Below are 20,368 nucleotides of genomic sequence, written 5' to 3' on the forward strand. Positions count from 1 at the left end.
AAAAGTCTTTAATTTCCCTTTTATTGGCCCATCTTCATTCTCAATTACCTTAGCGAGTCAACTCTGGAGGGTGGGAGTAAAAAAAAAAAAAAAAATTAAAAACAATCTATACATTAACATTGTGCACACAAATAATTGCTTTGTCATCATGTTTAGAAAAAAATATAGGAATCCCCCAGAAGACATTTTTTGCCTTAACATTACTGACCTGTGATTTTACTATTCAGCCACTAGATGGTGCTATGAACATGTAAAGTTCACAGAACCATCAAATGATTGGCTGCCAGTTTTATAACTCCCTTCTTTTATCTACTGGAGGACAGCAGGGAATCCCAATACCAGGGGAACTAATCTACATATTTCACCAGGTACAATTTTATACTACATAATACTTCAATCTAGTTAAAGGGTACCCATGTTACAGCATACAGCTGTCCAAAAGAAACAGATTCCCTTGGTGCCTAATTTCCCTCTTTGGGTCAGTTATTGTATCAGAGAATGGGGAAAATCTGATCCTTGCTCAGTGGTTTTCAACAATTTGATAAACAGCTAGCTGTCTGCACAAATTACTGGCAAGCAAAGGCCAAACAACCAGTCACCACAATTGCCTATGGTCTCATTGCTTCTGCCCCCCACATTACTTACCTTCTTGCCATGTTCTCTATTGTGTCTGTGACGGTGGCCATCCTGGTAAAGGAAAGCATTTTATTTCTTCTGTCAGAGTCCCCATAAATGAGAACAAGCGGCAATACAGAAGTGCCCAGACTGGCAACAAGAGGAAGAATAGCCCAAGATCTCACCCTTCAGATAGGTATAAGCCTGTAAGCCTCCCTCATATACCAGGATCACAGTCCTTATATCCAGATGTATCCGATCACAAGGTCTTACTATTTGAGACTTCAGCTCCATTTTAAAAGCTTTATGTGCCATAATAATGTTGCCAAATAGTTTAAATTCAGGGAGCTTTACATTTTTTTTTCCCTTGCCACTACATTTGCTCCCTATGTGTGAACCTAGTTATATTATGTAAGTGCAATTGACTATATAACAATTGTGCTTCCACAATGCTGCTAGGCCGACTTAAACCATTTGTTCTTTATAATGACTGATCACAACTCCTAGCAAATCACAGGCAACGTCAGTACCATACTAGACCTAAAAAAAACTTTTTTTTATATTGAAAAGTTAAATCCAGCCTATTCATGGGTCAAGTTCACACCCATGGCTTATGGTAGCTGGGACCCTGCCAGCACTGGGACATCGGTTCCTAAAGAAGCAGCTTTTGCATATTTGACAGCAGGACCCCCATTCATTCTCTAACGAGCTGCTGCAGGTAAATGCTACCATGGGGAATGGTAACCACACTGCAACCTCACCACCAGTCTAGATGCAAGCATATTTGTCACATGTTTACTGTCTGCAGTTTCCCTGTAGGGGTAACATAAGCTGCTGGTACTCCATAAACACCCCAATTATATTCAAGTTCTGGGGTAAGTGAGTCAATTATCCTCCAATGTTAATAGCAGCATTTAGCAGAACCCAGAACATTCCTGGCATTACATCACAGTAAACCTATAAATCTATTGGCCTTAGTTGAAGTGTTTGATAAAGCATAAGGCAACACAATAAACGACCCTTACCAAGTGGCTATAGTGAGATACAATGGCCATGATCCACTTCAAATTCCGCCAACTCACACGCCTTTGGGTACACCATGGACAGCTACACCATGGACAGCCAAGTTGTGCATATTAAATATAGGTACAACAACCAACACTGTCGAGTAGCAATTTTTATTCTTTGCATGGAAGGAGAGGACGCACACACTATCCTATCAGAAAGTCCATGTTTCAAATAATGTTCAATAATCATATTTGCCCACAAATCTAGTTGGACAAAAGATTGGATTTGTAATCTAAACTATGACCTTGGAAGTTGAATACAGAAATATTTTTCCTGGATTTCATCGAAGGTGCCGTTGCTCTCCACTGCCAAAAAGTTACACTGGCTGCATTGCCCACTATTGGAATGTGGTAAGACAGAAGAAGTGGGCCGGGAAATTGTACTCACTACTGCCAGTGGATACGGGTTTAGAAAGACAATTCTACTGAAAGCTATGAAAGACAAAATGCCTACTCTGCATTGAGGAGAGTGTCCTCTTGCTTCTGCTGAAAAGCAGTTTAATATTCTTCTATAAGGTTGGTGTAAAATAGTGTCACTGTGCAGGCCAACCAGAGACACATTTTTTGTAGGAGGCAGAAATACAAAACTATTTTAACTTGAATTTAGTATTATAAATTTACTTCCAGTCTATTTGCTTTTATTATAATTTGTACTCCCCATTTGCTACACAAATAGCCCCGTCACTGCAGGGTTTACACTACCTTGTGTGTTTGAGAAACTTTCTAAATATGGAAAATGATTATTTGGCAATGAAATCCCATGCACACGTCGTGCTCACTCACCTTATAATTACGTACATGATCTGGTCAGGATGGGTAGCGTAAATCCTAAGAAAGAAACAGAAGCGGACTGTTATGTAGTGTGTGCCCAATTGCGGGTGGTCCACAATGAATACATTATCGGGTAAAAGCCCTGTAATTAGCCCCACACACACACACCTTTCTCCCCACTGGTACATGGCCCCGTCCTGGAATAGATGGCAAAGAAACAGCCACATACTGATAGTTTCCATCCAAAATATGACCACCACGAACCAGATGGAATCCTCAAAAGCATTCGTCCAAAATTCTTTTGGTTTGTTCATATGATCATTAGCAAACTGTAGACGGTCAGCAATACTTTTTGGAGGTGACTTTCTCCCTGCTACCCTGGCATACACACCAATGCTGATAGTGGACTCATGAACATCAACATCTGCCATGTGAGATAGGCCTTCAGTGGCTTAGACATTACTCTTTAGGTTCCTTTGTAACCTTCTGGACTAATACAAACCTTGCAATTAAAGTTATCTATGATTTGGTTAGGATAAGCCTTGTTTTCCTCCATTTGTAGACAATCTGACTATTTATTGTTGGAGTGCAAACTCTTTAGAGATTGTCTGTAACTTCGCACACACACACACACACACACACACACTTTATGGGCATCCACAATTCCTCAGATGCCTCCGGTGTTTTACCTATGATGCACATACACAAAAGTGTTATGTGCGATCAGCCATTGCCAAGTCCCATCTCTACACAGAATTTCTGGAGCTCCATTGGTAACAGGGTCACTCACCCACATCAGTCATCATCAGACTGATTTCACCTTCAATTTATAAAATACTAAGGAGTCACTTACTTTTACCAAACACAGATAAGTTATTGTTTTCATTAAATACATAACCAAATATAATCATTTTTATTTAGCTAGGTTCTCTTTATCCACTTTTAGGACATTGAAAATCAGAGGTTTCTGGTCACAATCAAAAATATTGAAAAGTTTAACCTCCCTGGTGGTATGAATGCAAAGTATTTATAAATATAAAAGTGGTACATTTAAAAATACTTAGCATTTCAAATTTCCCACATGGTCCCCCCTCCCAGCCCAACAGTCCCACTCTGCAGCCACACACTGGTGAGCAGATGCCAGGCCGGCATTTGCTTCCCCCTCACATCGCCAACGTTCACACGTCAGGGATGCAGATGTCGGCCGGGCATAGCTAGGTTACACAGATGCCCGGCATCACTAGAGGACACTGCAGGCACCACTGGAACCAGGTAGGAGTTTTAAACTCCGTGGCAATTTCACCCCGAGTGTGGCTCGGGGTTACCGCCAGGGAGGTTAAAGGGCTCACAAACACTCGGCACCATTGTAATATATATATATTTAAATTTTATAAAATTTTTTGTGAGATTTGGCTTTAATGACAATTTAACCCATATGGACCAGCAGTTAGAAGTGAACAACCTAACTGACAACACTTGACAAAACACTCCTTTCATGACCCTTAAACTTTGTACTATATTATTAAACAAGCGTGTCTCATTTGACGGGTATTTTTTTTTTTTTTTTTTTTTTTTAACCTTCAGATAAAAGGTTCTAACACTTAACCAATTGTACTTATTATTGCTATGTGTCCATGGTAAATAGTATGCTAATATACAATTTAATTCCTGGGTGTAAGTGGGAATACTGGGAAAAAATCGATACCCCTTTCCACCCCCTAAACACTCTGTGTGTACTAGGGTATTCCAGTGAACCTTCCAAACACCATGGAACATGTTTTTCATTTCTTCATTGTTTAGCTTTCCCTCAACCCTGACCAGTCTCTGCCGATTAAAAAAAATAGCCTGACCACATAATGCCACCACCATGCTTAACTGTTGGTATTTTTTGCAGGTGTAAGCAGTGCCTGGTGTCCTCGAGACATAACATTTAGAATGAAAGTCACAACTGTTCAATTTTTTTTTTTTTTTTTTTTTTTTTTTAATCGTACCAGAGAATCTTGTACCTCACAGTCAGAGTCATTCGGGAGCTTTTTTGTAAACTCCAAATGGCGAGAGGCTTCCATCATGCCCAGATCAGTGGAGGGCAGCAGTTTTTCCCTCTGGAACTGGGTCACATCTACACACAGGTCTCTGAAACTCAAGATTGTCATCTCTCTCCATTGCAGTTGGGTCAGATGACCAGTTCTTGGAAGAGTCTTGGTTCTGCCAAAAATTCTTCCTAAGGGTTATGGAGCCTACTGTGCTATTGGGAACCATCACTGCAGCAGAAATGTTTTTGCAGCCTTCCCCAGATCTGTGCTTTGCAACAACTGTCTCTGAGCCCTGCAGGCTGTTCCTCATGGCTGGGTTTTTGCTACATTTCAAGTGTTGTTGCAAAAGCTCCTAATACTTGTGTAGTATGTATTACTTGTTTCCACTTTGTTATTATGGTGTACTAAGGGTAGAATTAGAAAAAAATTAAATATTGTAATAGTCAAAAAGTGACTCCTTAAAGGTGAATGTGCTATTGGATAATGTCTGATTTTGTCAACGCAGCCCCCACCCTGCAGGTAATCCTAAAATACAGAGGATGCTACTGCTGACCTACTTCTGGAAAGGTTGGGTTCTTGACTTATACCTCTTGACTCATTAACCTAGAATATGTAGGTCAGAACTCCTGAGCCACATATTTATTGCAGATCAGAATGTCAGCTGACCACCACTGGCAGAAATGGAAGCTTTTCTTTAACACAGGTTTTCCCTAAAGGTATTAAAGTTTTTTTTTTCCTAGAAAGCTAGGTGGGAAGTAGCTGTAGGCGGGTAGCAGCCCCTGTATTGTAACCCAAGTTTTCAATACCATCTAAAAACAACAAAAAAGTGCTGGGTGGTGCACCCGGCTCAAAGGGGCCAGGGAGATCACTGCAGGCGTATAATGAAAAAAGTGAATATGTGCAGACAAATCTATAGAACAGACTGAAGGGCTATAGGTACAAGAGAATGGAGCGGAATACGGCCAATACACCTTCATGTGTTTCTTCTGCTAAATGGAAGTAATGAGACAATTAGGGCTAACCTATACTGCACATAGGTAGGTGTATAGCTCCTATATAGGAATGATTAATTCCCAGCTGTCCATATTATAAGCTAATCATTAGGGTATTGGGCCAGACATATAAAAGCCCTTCAAGCCTGGAGAAGATTAACTATCATGGGGAAACCTGAGTGATTCAGCACATCTAGAAAATGGATCTGGTTCAGGACTGAAAAAACATTTGCTAACTAATAGGAAACGTTTTTTTAAGAATCTATTCCTGTTTCCCCACCATGGACATGAACCAACCTACAGATATTACCTTCCGGTAAAGGTGGCCCAAAGGGGACCTCCCACCGGTAAAAAGGTGGCCTAAAGGGGACCTCCCTCCGGTAAAAAAGGGGACCTCCCTCCTTATATCAGTGGCAATATCTGCCTCGGATATTTACTGAAATCAGCAACCCAGCACCATTACAGCTTGCATTATGAACCTGACAGGAATTTTAACCATTCAGCACCTCATACAAAGCTATAAAATTGTTGTCATAGTTTAAAGCAGAATACATTGTCAAGTATTGGAATAATAGCAGCCATTGGCAGAAAAAAAGGCATGCAGAAAGGTACACAGCCCCCACCCCCCAAACAACAAACACAAGAGCCCCACGCCATATATATATATATATATATATATATATATATATATATATATATGCTACATACTGACATATTACATGGCATAGACACTCACCGACTTGTAGGGTGTCCCCAGTAAACCTGCACAAACCCCAACCTATCCCCACCTCTTTGCTAGAACAAACACTTCCTTATCCCGCCCCCTACACAACTGCGTGTAAGTGTTTACTGGGCTTTATATGACGTCCAGGGAAATCTCCGCCCATATGACCTCCAGTGCCAACCACAATATGGAGAAGTGTACGCGATCCCTCCAATGACAAGGCTTCTGGTCACGTGCGTCTACGCAGTTCCCAGCCGTTGTCCTGGTAACGGGATGCAGGGCAAGCTCTTCCATTTGTTTATAAAAATATTATACTTATATAAATATAATATTACAATACATTTATTATAAATAAATATTAAGTATTATTTAAATCATGTTTTCAATATTATGATAATAATATATATTATATAAATAAAAAGTACTATACAAATATTATTTATAAATATTATATATTTATATAATAATAATATTTATTAAAATGAAGTGTACTCAATAGAAAATGTTTGTGGCTGGTGAATGGAATATTGGAATGGTAGTTGGTACTTTTTACCAATTTTACCGGGAAAACAACATACAGCCAGGGAACCAGCATTCAAAGCAGTGTAATAAATTACACAACTTATTATCATTATACAGTATTTAAATAGCACTGACATATTACATATTGCATCACAGATACACGGGAGGAGAAGAGGACCCTGCCCAGAAGAGCTTACAATCTAAGAGGCGTACACAAATGAAATACACATGTGGGAGCTCCTTTACCTACCAAATAATTTTGTATTTCTTTGTATGCAGACCTGATTTTTACACATCATAGTCTTGTATGGCAGGGCAAAAAACTTGAGTTCTATTTGCTACAGTTCAGCTCCCAAAAAACAACACCAGTCATACCTTCTAACTACAGAATTCCTTTACATCTACCCTGACCAAACCCTATTGAAAGGACTTAAACGATGGTCAGATTTTTTTTGTCTGTGTCCTGGGGAGACTTTTCATTTGCTTCCTGTCCCAGAGACACAACAGGAAGTGAGAAGAAAGAAATCCTTATCTTGGTCCAATTTCAGTCGTTTCTGGGAGACATGGGTGACTCAAAATCAAGGCCGGTTATAGGGTAGGGTAAAGTGGGCAAATACCCAGGGTCAACAACTTCTTCAGGGCCTTAGTCTTCAAGATGGCAGGGATCCCACCTAAATGTGCCTCTGCAATGTACTGGATTGTATTCTCATTTTCACAGTAGGTCTGCTTTTTTTAATTGTTATTTATCATTCATTATTTATTTGCATGCAGGAAAATTGTATGTATAAAATAGTAATGTATTTTTTTGGAGAAAACAGACAAATGGTGTCTGGCACTTCATTAGCTGAATAAAGGGTGGATTAGTTTTCTTGATGGGGTGAAAGGAGGGCACTAAAGTATGAAACACCTATGAACAACTGTGATCTGATACCTGGCAATGTATTCATGTTACATATATGACATCATGGCATCTGAGTAATGCCACTTCATAGACATGGTATATGGCAAAATGGCACTAGGTCGGATTTATTAAAGCTCCCTAGGACTGGAGAAGATAGACTATCATGGGAGAACCTAGGTGATCCAGCCAACATGGAATACATTTTCTTCAAATCAGTGTTTTCTTTACTAGGCAAAGCCCATTCCAGGTTTGCTGAATCACCCAGATCCACCCATGAAGGTCTATCATCTCCAGATTGGAGAGCTTTGATAAATCAGGTCCGCTGTGTAACATTACAATTCAGGTATATGGTATACCGCAACATAACTCTGTGTACCATGGCACCTCAGTAGCACAGTGTTTGACATGAAGACACTGTAATATAAAAAAATTACAGAGTCATGTCAAAACACCAGGAAATATCTAGACCCTTCCCCAGTGTTCATCCATCCTTTCCCAGACACACAACTGCGCAGCTTGATAAACATGGCTGCACTTGCTATTGTGTTAAAGGTGCTCCTCATCCATGATGTCCTAAACACTGATATATGCATCACAGTTGCTATTTCAGATATGCTGATATTTTAAGATCTAATATAGCTGTGTTAGTATATGATTCTTGTTACCTATACTACCTTCCTTTGTCTTACCTTTCATTCCTATAAATATTCTATGCTCTTGTTAGACACTCCACAGCAACGCCCTCCAAAAAGAATCACATGTCACACTGAGTAAACAAAGCTCTAAATTGGTGCAGAACACACAAGAAAGTAAGCATTTATTAGAAAAATATTCTAAAAGCACACAACTGATACAATATTGCATGCTTGTTGTATTATATACAGGGTCAATCAATAAAAAAAATAATCATTGTGCCTATTGTGGATCCCATGCCCTGATTCATCATGTTCTCTGATAAGTTGTGATGCTGTTTTCTGAGATCAGTTCCAGTGATTCTGTACCATAGCCAACACGACTCCCTTTAGAGTACATTCACACTCATGCAGATGCATGTGTTTCCAATTCTTTACTCTTTGTATGTGTTGTTTTCTTTTCTCTTTTAATATAAAAAAGCACAGAAGAAACATACAGCTTACGTTGTGTAGACATCCAAATGCCTTACATTTGCTGCTGAGTACTACTATCTTGAATGTGCTGCTGACAGCCCTAGCAGACTCAAACTTGTCACCCTATTATGCTTCTCTGGTTGCTACATAAAATATTATGCAGTGGGGTAAAGAGAGAAACTTAGGAGCTGGGCCTGCACAGACAGACACAGAATAGAAGATTGCTTTGACATGCAAGAAGGAAAGGGTCTTTGCTATGGAATTGATTGTTTCTGAAGTGCAATGGAATTTGCAAGTGAATAGAAATTGTTAATGGAAAGAAATTTTTTTTTCTGTACTTTTCCTGCATTTTTTTTTTTTAGTTTTATGACAGGGTCTCTTTCAATGCACAGAACATCAGCAGGTCCCACATATTAAAACACATTAAATATTGCAGCAGCCCGAATATTTCAAGCTGCAGATGTGTCAACAGCCCTCCATGCGCTCCCCCCCCCCCCAACACTCGCCAATTATTGCACGTGTGTACTGTACATAGCCTAAGGCTCCATTTAAAGGAAATAATAAACATTAGCTAAGGGGCATGAGTTTATGAGATCACATCATCAATCAGCCAAAGCTCCAGGAACCCCTTGAGGAACTCTGTTTGAGAATGGCTGGCATAGGAAATAAATGTCTGCTTTAGCAGGGACAGACTACCCCATATATTTCCGTTTCCTGAGTAATAATAAAAAAGTTTAAAATAAATAATGAAAATTACCAACAGTGAAATGTGTTTGTTCTGTGCAAAGGACAGGGTAGGGTTCATTGTTGGGTTACTGATTGTTTAATGACTTGAAGGGATGAATCACTGTTTGCTCATAAACAATAGAACTAACTATTTTACAGCCCTAGTTATTGGGTGTGCCTAAGATTAGATATCAGCATTACTTTTACATGATATAAATATTTTATGCACATTTTGCACACTGCTTAATTTAAGGTGCACCTGCTAGACCTCCTCTGAAGTCTAAGTGCTCATTCCCACTACTGTGTTCTATGCGAAAATGCCTGCGGCAACACAACACACACATGGCATGCATTCTGGCATCAGGGTGCCAGTGATTCCTAATGGTACCACGAATGCACCATGCATGCACCTGCCAAGGGCATGGCAAAATTTGTCTCGGATATCTGGATCAGGAGACTGGTATCACATCAGTGGAGCTTAATAAGTCACAAATGGGTTATGCAAGAATCCAAATGTTTTAGGTATTATAGTCGGGGACGTTTCTTGCCTGGCGTTGAATCATTACCAAGAATGTCTAAGGTCATAGGTCACCTTATATTTTCTGTTTCCCAATTTTTTCGTAGAGTGGGTTAGGTCAGGTGGTGGACATGGCATCAGCTGTCAGACTGCTGACCTCTGACCGCCTATATGAAGCTAAATTGCAAAGTATAGAGTAAAGAATTCTAAAAAAAGTGATAAATATATTACAGTACTTTCATTATGCAGGGCTGATTACTCTAGTTTAAAGCTAAACAGTTGGATTATTGTATAAACCAAGCCTTTGTTCTCTTTAAAGGTAGTGAGGATTACGCAAAAGTTGCAAGAGGCTTGTGATGTCCCCATGAAGTTATCTCCATGTGCATGTTAACCATTTTATGTGTTGCTTGAATCAGTCACACAGCTAGTAAACATTTGAAGATTTGTCATATGTCAGCCCATGTCTTGTGATGTCTGCTGAATAACAAAATGTGCAGATCATATCATTTTCCACCAAACAAGAAAAATCTGACTGGCTGGGACCTCTCTGCACAATACTAGTTCTGTAACTGGATATTTTTAGCCAGGATGGATGTGGCTTGGCTGCAGGGAGTGTATTCTGCACATCACACCTCCCTCCAGCTGTTAGACATAAAGGTTCAGAGACCAGACACACCTAGCACATAGTCTCCCTGACAGCTGCCTTACCATCCCAGGACACAGCTCAATACACATCACAGATCCTGCAGCCAGAAGACAACCTCTATTCACTAAACATGTCTTCAGGTAAGAAAACTTTTTCATATAGCTTCTCCCCTTGATCAGATTGTACCCAAGTCCCTAAACAATTCTATTAATGCAAACAGGTAGTAATTTGCTACTTTATACTGCTAATTCCTACTTAATAGCCCTTTTCAATAGCAATTTTTTTTTAATCAGTGCCCCTCTTTAAATACTAGTGTTATTTTATTATATAATAGTGACAGAGACATGATAACAGCTCAATCTGTCCATGGACCTGAATATAATTATAGTAACATGATAATGACTTATTTAGTAATAACAGTGACATGATACTGGCCAAGTCCATCCTTGGACCCCAGGGTAATGTAGTTAGTGAGGCAACAACTGCTCAGACTTTCATTGAAACAGATTATATTAATGACATTTTCATAGGAAAATCATATTTCTAATTTTTAGGTTGGTAAAAATAAATGAAATATCAGCTTTTTTAACCCACAGTAAAATAACTTTCAGATCTCAATGAATCCCTATTCAAACCAGTTTTTGAAGGGTCAATAGGAAAAATACTCTTAATATGGTAGCCAGTGAAGAATGTCCCCCTTGCAGTGGTGGCCAGACTCAGACCTTATTAAAAACCTAAATTATCAATAGAGTCATAAAGATGGCTCTACTAAATTTAATGGCACCAGAGCTCTGCAGAAGCCATCATCAAATGGAAAATCAGTCAGCCACAGTCTGGAGCATTGGAGCTCACGGACCACTTAATTTATGGACACCGGTCCGTGCATGGGTGGGGAGCCATGCATGGCAATTATGCAAGAACCCAACTACTTACCCATCACAGGTCTGAGACCAGAGACACAACCTGCCCACTGCCCTGAGCCTGTGATCCTTCTCCGGACCCCCTGGGGGGCGCACCGGCCAGAGCCGCGGACCACAGGTTGGTGACCACTGGACTGGAACCCCTAGCAACATCTGGATGAACCATGGGGTTTAAAGGAACCTTGGTTGAGAATGGAAGGTATATGTCTATTTTTATGCAATCATCAAATCAAGCTCTTGGGTGTTTTCACCCTTTTTTATATTATCCCTAACCTGTTAAGTTGTAAAAAGTCTTGTTCACAAAGCGCAATACTTTCAGTTGAAGTTTAGGCATAGTTCGGAGGCAGACCAGTGATGTATCCCTCTGTTTGCCTTTTAACACAACCAAATACAGCATTTTTGAGAGATAGTCTAAGGACATGGGACATTTTATATACTTTATTTTCACCTTTTTTATAACTTATCCTTAACCACTTAGATGATAAAAAGCCTATGGTTTACAGAGCCCAATAGCTCAAATTTACACCCATACCTACTGTAAGTCAGAACAGTGACTTATCATTAAATAAAAATATTTATTTATTTAACCAAAAAATGGTAAATAATCTGTTTATTATGTAATATGGAACATAAACATCTGTTCCCCATTGGTTCCCATGGCCTCTCAGCATCTATCATAAGACTGACTGCTGAGTCATGTTTGACCCAGGGGATATGGAAATATGGATGGATCAAGTCCTAATCATTCTCTAACTCCTGTATTCCCATGACAGTTATAATGCCAAACCCTAAACCTTTGGTCATAATATCTCTATTGAGAATCAGATTTCGTATTGACTGCCTCACCCTTTTAATGGTAATCATGGATCAAAAGATTAATCAGTGCCAGATTATATTGCCATTAGGTCTTCTGCTCTCCCTTTCTGTTCTCATTGAAAGTGTGGGAGCCCTATGTTACCCATTTGCAGCATCAGACATACATTCATTGGGTATGGCCAGTTACCCTTTTTCTGGCATATTTGAATCTCCACCACAACCTAGGTTGGGTCCTGTGCAATGGAGAGACACTGGCTGCTCAGGTGGAGAGGGAACAGTCATTTTGAGGTGGTCTGGATAATATGATAGAAAAATAGATTCTTAGAAAACAAAAACATACAACTATATAGATTGTATTTTTTTTTTTTGCCTGAGGACATGAAAAACACATTGGTAACATTCTTTCTCCCACCCCTTCTTGTCCTGGCCTGTATCAGTCAGATTGTTAGACGGAATAATCATTACAACATTTAAAATCAAATCTAGCTAATGTTGTGGACACTATTATCTCTATTGTAGTGGCCAAAGCTGGTCAAAGATTAAAACAATTAGAGAACCTGGAAAATGAATCTGCTATGTTGCAACTTATTGATTGCATACCTATAACCTTTCCATTTATTGTTTTTCAATACACATAAGATAAGGGGTGACCTCACTTACAATCATTGTTGGCAAACAATGTTACAATATTGTTTAGGCCTCATTTTGAAGCCATTGAAAGCAGTTAGATGAATTCGGGAAAATTAATTATTATTGGTAACATGTTTTATGTCTAAGACTGGGCTTCTCAAGATTTGTCCCTGCCTGAAAACCCTGCTCTTGGCACAATACATCAGGGGCACGGCTCTGGGACTTTGTTAACTATTAACAAAGTATAGATAATAATAACAGACGGGTGTGACCAAACCGCGATTATTTTTACATTTGTCCTAGCTTTATAATTTATAACATTCTATGATATTATTAAAGAAGTTGTGACAACTCTGGGATACTCCCAAGAAATAGCCAGAGAGTGGCTAATGTACAAAACACAGTCATAATAATACGTCAGCATTAGATTGAATTGATTGTGGCCGTGTGAAAGGATTTCTTTGGTGCAGTTTGAGTGCAATGGGTGTGTTCACAACACTCAGCTTGGTGAACTGGCATGGAGAAAAGCCTATAGGTGTTGTCTGCTATCTGTAATTTAAACATATTGTCGTTTATTGAAACTTATTCAGTATCAGTATCAGTACCAATAGATAACTAATATGTTCTGTGTACAAAATTACATTCATGCTTATATTATTGAACAGTGTTTATAGGGTCATTGTGCATCTGACATGTTACTTGTAAAGCTACGTACACACTTCCAATGGTTCTCGCACGGTAATCGGCTCAGGGCCAATATCGGACGAGAATCTGAAGTGTGTATAGCGCGCGTCGTCTGAGCGATGTCGTCTGAATGATGAACAATTGTAATGCAAAGGAAGAGGGAGAGCGGACAGCAGGGTGTTGCTCTGTCGTTCTCCCCCTCCCCTCTCCATAGAGCAGAGCAGTGCTTGTTCATGCATCGTGCAGTGCTTAGTCGTTGGAAAGGATTGTGAAAGATCCTTTCCAACGACTATAATTGCAAATGTGTATGCAAGTTAAAGCAATTCCCTGTAATCCACTCACTTTCTGAGCATTCTGCATTGTAATTCCACCTACTATATCATTCCTTTTCATAGTCATTAGCTTACAGAGAAGGCAATCATGTAGTAATATGTACATAATGCAAAACAAATGTATTGTCCGAACTTTGCATAATAAACATGTGTATCTGCCAGCTACGTATCCACAGATTATTTTGATTATAGTTTTTCTACAGAGTTGTCTATATAGTTATGGTATGGAGTGATCCATACAAAGTGACCACAATCCCTGTTTCATGGACAAAAAATCCAAGGAAAAGAAAGTATTTCTGTTGGTCATTCCATCCGGTCCAGACCCAGCTGACACTATTCCAGTACAATATAAATAAAATCTGAATGGCTTGTTTAAAAATACAGGCATAAATATTTCATCCCAGCCCTTTACACGATGCTACTGTATATTTTATTTAAAGTGCTCAGAGAACAATTTTATTTTTTCTTTCAGCTGCTGATGCAAAGAAACATGGGGAACTGAAAAAGGATGCCCATGGAGAAGTGAAGCATAAGCATGGGGACCACAGCCATGCACATGGGCATCACGGAGGAGAACACTGTAAAGAGCACAAGGTAGAGTAATGTACATTGTAATCAGCACCTATAGTGACAACCAAAGTTTAAGAAAACTCACCTTTTTATTTTTTACACTTTTATTTGATGAGATTCTAAGGGGTCTATTCTTTAAGCCGTGAATTTAAAATTCACCAAACATTCTCTTCTTCCAAGTCTATGTATTTTCAATGGCAGCAACTGATTCTCCACCAGAGAATGTTTGGTTAATGTCAGATTTACTGCCTTATAAACAGAACTCGAAGCCCAGTCTGAAACAACACGTACATTGTTCTAACTCATAAAATACTATGGCTCCCATTTACTATTTCAAGACAGGAAAAAACAGGCTCTGAACTTTTAATTGAGATGTTTATATCATGTACCTGCCAGCTTTATGAGGAAAAGAGGGACACAAATTCAACAGAGAACATCTCCAACAAAACTTAAGTTTCAGATATAGCAAGGATAGTTTAATAGTTTATATTCATATCTGTAGGTCTATTGGAAAGATTTCAGCTTACTTCCTGTTCAAGTGACAAAGTAACACCAGGACAGGAAGTAGAATATATCTCAGCAATCACAGCTATCAAAACATTTTGTTTTCAACAGAACAGACTAGAATCCCCATCACCTCATTATTTCTGTATATGACTGCTGTAATGACACTTTGACTACATTGTATTTTTTTTTAATATTATAGGGGGAGCATAAGCACTCCTGCTCCAGTGATTCTAGTTCCAGCTCAAGTGACAGTGAATGTGAAGGAAAGGTAAATGTTAAGCAAATTGTTTTAAGCATTTTATCACTACAGGTAGTCCCTGAGTTGAGGACATGCAACATATGGACGACTCCTAGATACGAACGGGCTTCCCTGCTTCTTAATGTGCCTTGATAGGGGGGCAGTTTGCATGACACACATGAAACACAGCTGAGTAAAGCTGCGTACACACGTCAGATTTTTCTCGCCCGATAATCAACATCGGCCAGATATGGGGCGAGAATCTGGCGTGTGTACAGTCGGCGTCGTTCATCGTCCGTGGATCCGTCCTGGCGGATCCACGAATGATGAACGACGACCGATCCTAATGCAAGGGAAGGGGGAGAGCGTGCAGCAGGGTGCCGCTTGGTCGTTTTCCCCCTCCCCTCTTCATAGAGCAGAACGGTGCTGTATGTACAGCACCGTTCATGCATCGGGTAGTCCCTTGTCGTTGGAAAGGATCGTGAAAGATCCTTTCCAACGACAAAAATTGCAAGTGTGTACGCAGCTTAACTCTTTAATGACCAAAACAAACTCTGCAGTTGTTTCTTTTTGCATATCAAAGCACAGCTTGCTCATGAAGTTAATGTCTAGGCTCCAAAAGTTTTTTTTTTTTTTGCTTTGTTTGTGATTAACTCACAGTGAGGATATTATACAGTAACTGACACCATGCTGCCTAATAATATGTGGAGACAAACATCTGTCCTAATTTCATTTAATAAAATAATGTACCTGTTCCGACTTACATACAAATTCAACTTACAATTCAAACAAACCTACAGTCCCTATCTCGTATGTAACCCCCTGGGCTACCTGTACACTACATTTTATTACATACTCTATACAGTGCTTTAAAGGTGATGATCATGGAGAAGCGGAAACCAATGGATTATATCTTTCCTTTGTAACCCATATGTGAAAAATGTGAGTCTTAAAATCTAACATGTTGATCCAGCTTTCACCCTTATCCTGGTCACACACATATAGAATAATTTCAGTTACTATGTTGCAGTGTGTAATTTTTCCAAAGCCTCCTCGTCAATTTGCATGTCTTAAATAAACACTGGAGGATAATTTTATACAAATTTACTCTCTAAAATTGTATGTAGTATGCTGGTTAGCAGCCCAGGACTTCTGCAGCATTTCAGGAAGTGGGATATTTGTAGAAGTCCATGATTACAGAAGCTGTGGAGGAAAATCACAGGACATGAGCCAACTCAATTTAACAGAAGGATAATACAGTAGTCCAGTAATACAGTAGTAGAGATTATGTATTCATTCCCCTGGAGGGAATATGCAAGTGCAAAGGTTATGTATCCTCAGTAATAACATTTTTGATAATTCTGGAATATTTTTTGTAACTTTTTATTCATAATAATATATTTAATGTATGAGCCTGCAAACTTTTTTTTTTATCTTAGGTAATGTGCTTGGCTTGTTCCTGCTGGGAAAAGTTGAGTAGCAGCTGGAATCAGGAGCAGTAAAGTAGCTTGGCTGCCATGCTGACCCTCTGGTTTCAATACTTTGCATTAGTGAATCATAAAGTATTAAATTGGTGAATGAGCATATCGAAATTAGGGGATTAGTGGTAGCCCCTTTAATTCGCCGTAATTGCTGGCAGTCAAGGCATGGGGGTGTCACATAAGGTTTCTAACTTTCAAAGTTAGAGATTCAGGAAGTATTGAAAAAAATAAACCAGCATACTTGGAAATCAGGGCATCAGCAGTAGCCTCTTTATTTCACTTTTGGTGCTCAGTGAATAGAGATGTCATGCACAATTCACTGTTCATGAACAGTTTAATAGGATCATCGCGCACCTTTACATTTAAGAATGCAATGAGTTTGCTGCTCCAGTACAAAAATCAAAGGTCTCATTTTGCAGGTGCTGGTAGGAGACAGGCGTGTCTACTCAGGCTGTGGCTGCTTTAGAAAGAAACCAGTCAACAACTTACGTTTTAAAGCTTTAGGAAAATTCCTAACTGACACCTTAGATATAAATCATAGCCATTTTATGTGGACATTGACCACAGAGGAAATACTCTCCAACATTGCTAATGAATCACTTCTCTGCACAATCTACTATCCACCTCTTGCTCTGTGTATTTCAATCTGCATTCAGAATTTCATTTAACTTGCAAGATTATTTAAAATTAAGACATCTACAGAATGCTGCTTCTCCTTTACTGTCCAATTGAATAGTTGTGGTCAGTGACTAAGTTGTTCTGCTTAGGGACACTTCTAAGTTGCCATTGTTGCCCTCTTGCTGGTTGCCAGCCTCTCCCACACAGAAAGTGGCTTCAAAAACAGCAATAACAGCTCAAGAATGGGTCTAAACAACATTTTGCCTATATCTATAGTCACTAACCTTTAGCTTCTATCTTGGTAGCATCACGGAGAAGGCCACGAACACAAGAAAAAGGAAAAGAAATTGCATAAGGAGAAGAAACCCAAAGATAAAAAAGAAAAGAAAGAGAAAAAGGAAAAATGTGAGAAGAAACACTAATCCAGGAATGTTTACAATATGTATACAAATACATTTGTGTCTGTATTCTAAGATCTAATGTGATGTATTCCCATACAAACATTTTATGTACAACATTTCATCAATAAATTACTATTTCTGATTGTACCTATTGGTATTTTTTTCTGAGTATCTTTACACGTGATATCTTCTGACATGTAATTTGTCCAAAGGTACATGCCACATATTCATGATACAAACGTGAAATCTTTTGGACATATTACCCCTAGGCCAAGGTGACAAGATTTTTTAATACCCGGGGTCAGTATGTTTTGTTTTTGGGTCTTGGTGGTTTATGTCAGCCTCATTTCTGAAGTAAAACTCTTGGATTTTGTACATTTTTTTATTTGAAAGCCTCCCTCCAACAGCAGCAAAAAAAAATTACCTCTGGCCATTTGCACTGCAAGGGTTAATATTACCTTTTATTTTTATAGCACTGACATATTATGCAGTACTTTACAAAGCCACTAACTTTCCTTGAGAGGGCACACAATATAAGGTACAGGTTTTCATAAATCCGGCAACCTCTGAATCTGAGTAGTGCCGAATTTGCAAAAATTCCGGATTTTTTTTTATACTTACTTTCACACAGGCCAGTCTTCCTCTCGCAACACCGCGGACATCTGGCACAGTTCCAGGGAGCAGGCAGCAGGGCTATCCCAACGTGTATTTAGTTTAGCAAGCAAGCAGAACAGCTGTGTCTGTAAAACAGCCCCATAAAAACATTAGTGGCCAAACAGTGTACTGCAGTATCTGTATTGAAAATGCGATCCGAAATTAATGCCCAGAAACGGAAGGATCGGGATTATCGATGCCCGGATTTCCGATTGTCAATCTGTACCTACCATGGAAATATAGTATTAACAGAGTCTAACCAATGTTCTGGGGGAAGTTAACCTAACTGCATGATTTGAGGATATGGGAGGAAACCTGGAGTGCCTGGAGGAAAACCAAGCTAACACAGAAAAAACATAAAAACTGCATCAGGGAGTGTCCTGGTCAAGATTCACACCTGGAACCCTGGTGCTCCAATGGTAAGTGTGCTAATCACTATGCCAACAGAAGTTCAGTGTAGGTGTAGAGCAGGTATGTCCAAAGTCAGAATGTGGCCCGTGTTCAGATTTCTACTGGCCCGCAGCCTCTGTCATAAAATCAATAATATACGGCCCACCAGCATTGTTGGCCTCAATATAAAATACATCCGTACAAAAAAACCTATTTTATATTTGTTTAGAGTTTATCAACCGACATGCAATTATTGGCCCGCTACTCGGCGGGCATAATCGTCAAGACAGGAATCCCCAATGTCATTATAGTGGGTGTGTGCTGTGCAGGACCCGCATGGACCACGCCCACTCTGATTCCAGGAATGTGCTCTGCACATAGCCCGCACTGGCACCAGACTCCATGCGCAGGGAATCTCTCACGTCACCCTGGTCAGCGTGTGCTGTGCGGGTGCCACGTAGACCAAGCCCACACTAACCTGAGTACATGCTGAATAGTCACCCCCCACACATTTTCACCTAACCAAATCAGGCCCTCTTTGCAAAAAGAAAATAGACTGTATCTAGGAATAAATGGTATTTTCTTACCGTTTATAAAGTATGCAACGGTATAAAATAAACAGTATCTAGGAAGGAACATATTAGTGGAAAGTGTAATTAACCCTGGATGGAGAACTGGCCTAAGGACCATATTCAGAGAGTTGTGAATAATGATTCATACTCTGAATATTAGTCTAAAGTTAGTGGTGTATGCCAGGGCTGTATGGTGAGCCCTTACCTTTCATTTATAAATGCTGTAGAGTTAGGAGTTTGGGAAAAGTACCACTTCTGTATTTGCAGATTACACCAAATTATGTAAAGCAATAAAGTCTTAAATGTCAATATTCTACAAGCAGAATGGGCAGCCAGGTGGCAAATGACATTATTGAGAAATGTAAAACTATGCACTTGGGGGCTAACAACATGCATGCTTCATACTGTCTAGGGTGAATACATTTGGGAGAGTCAGAAATAAAAAAGGATCTGGGGGTTCTGGTAGATCATAGAACTACCATTTATTTATATTTTCTTTCAACAACTTTATACATTGTACATATTTACAGTTGTTACTTTTTTTGGATTGGCAGAGTGTTTTGGCTCCATCTAGTGTCAATCACAGTTTTTCTTTTTTGTTCCCTCCTGCACATGACATGAGTTCTCATCTTTTTACATCATGGTCATACCATTTGTGAAATCTTTATGCCACAGTTCCTTGTTTAAATCCTGCCTACCCCTGGGGGTGTTAAAAACAAATTGTTCAATAGGTATAATATAATCTCTTGTTGGCCTCACACACATGGCATAAACTGAACCGTGCCTATGAGTCATGATCCCTTCAAGTACACCGGTCACAAGAGAAATATAGGGGCTGCATTTGCTGATTTTATTAGGAACATTTACTTAAGAAAACAGTCCTAAGTCCTTTAATCAACCCAATGTTTCCTTAGATTAAAATGGGACAGGAATGA

The 20,368-nt window shown here is 39.4% G+C and overlaps 1 protein-coding gene and 1 long non-coding RNA gene across 2 annotated transcripts; one reads left to right on the plus strand and one right to left on the minus strand.

Annotated features, from left to right (window-relative positions):
- Positions 1-2,725, minus strand: LOC140343667 (uncharacterized). The gene is made up of 3 exons (XR_011923389.1): positions 2,622-2,725; positions 2,466-2,510; positions 1-63 (listed from the first exon to the last, which is right to left on the minus strand). It is a non-coding gene; the product is annotated as an uncharacterized lncRNA (long non-coding RNA).
- Positions 2,726-10,601: 7,876 nt separating this feature from the next.
- Positions 10,602-17,964, plus strand: CZH19orf33 (chromosome Z C19orf33 homolog). The gene is made up of 4 exons (XM_072430443.1): positions 10,602-10,760; positions 14,475-14,596; positions 15,279-15,347; positions 17,722-17,964. The coding sequence occupies exons 1-4, from the start codon at positions 10,751-10,753 to the stop codon at positions 17,836-17,838; spliced, it is 318 nt and encodes a 105-aa protein (XP_072286544.1). The 5' UTR covers positions 10,602-10,750; the 3' UTR covers positions 17,839-17,964.
- The last annotated feature ends 2,404 nt before the right edge of the window (positions 17,965-20,368 follow it).

This window comes from Pyxicephalus adspersus, chromosome Z (assembly GCF_032062135.1).
Source record: "Pyxicephalus adspersus chromosome Z, UCB_Pads_2.0, whole genome shotgun sequence".
NCBI lineage: Eukaryota > Metazoa > Chordata > Amphibia > Anura > Pyxicephalidae > Pyxicephalus > Pyxicephalus adspersus.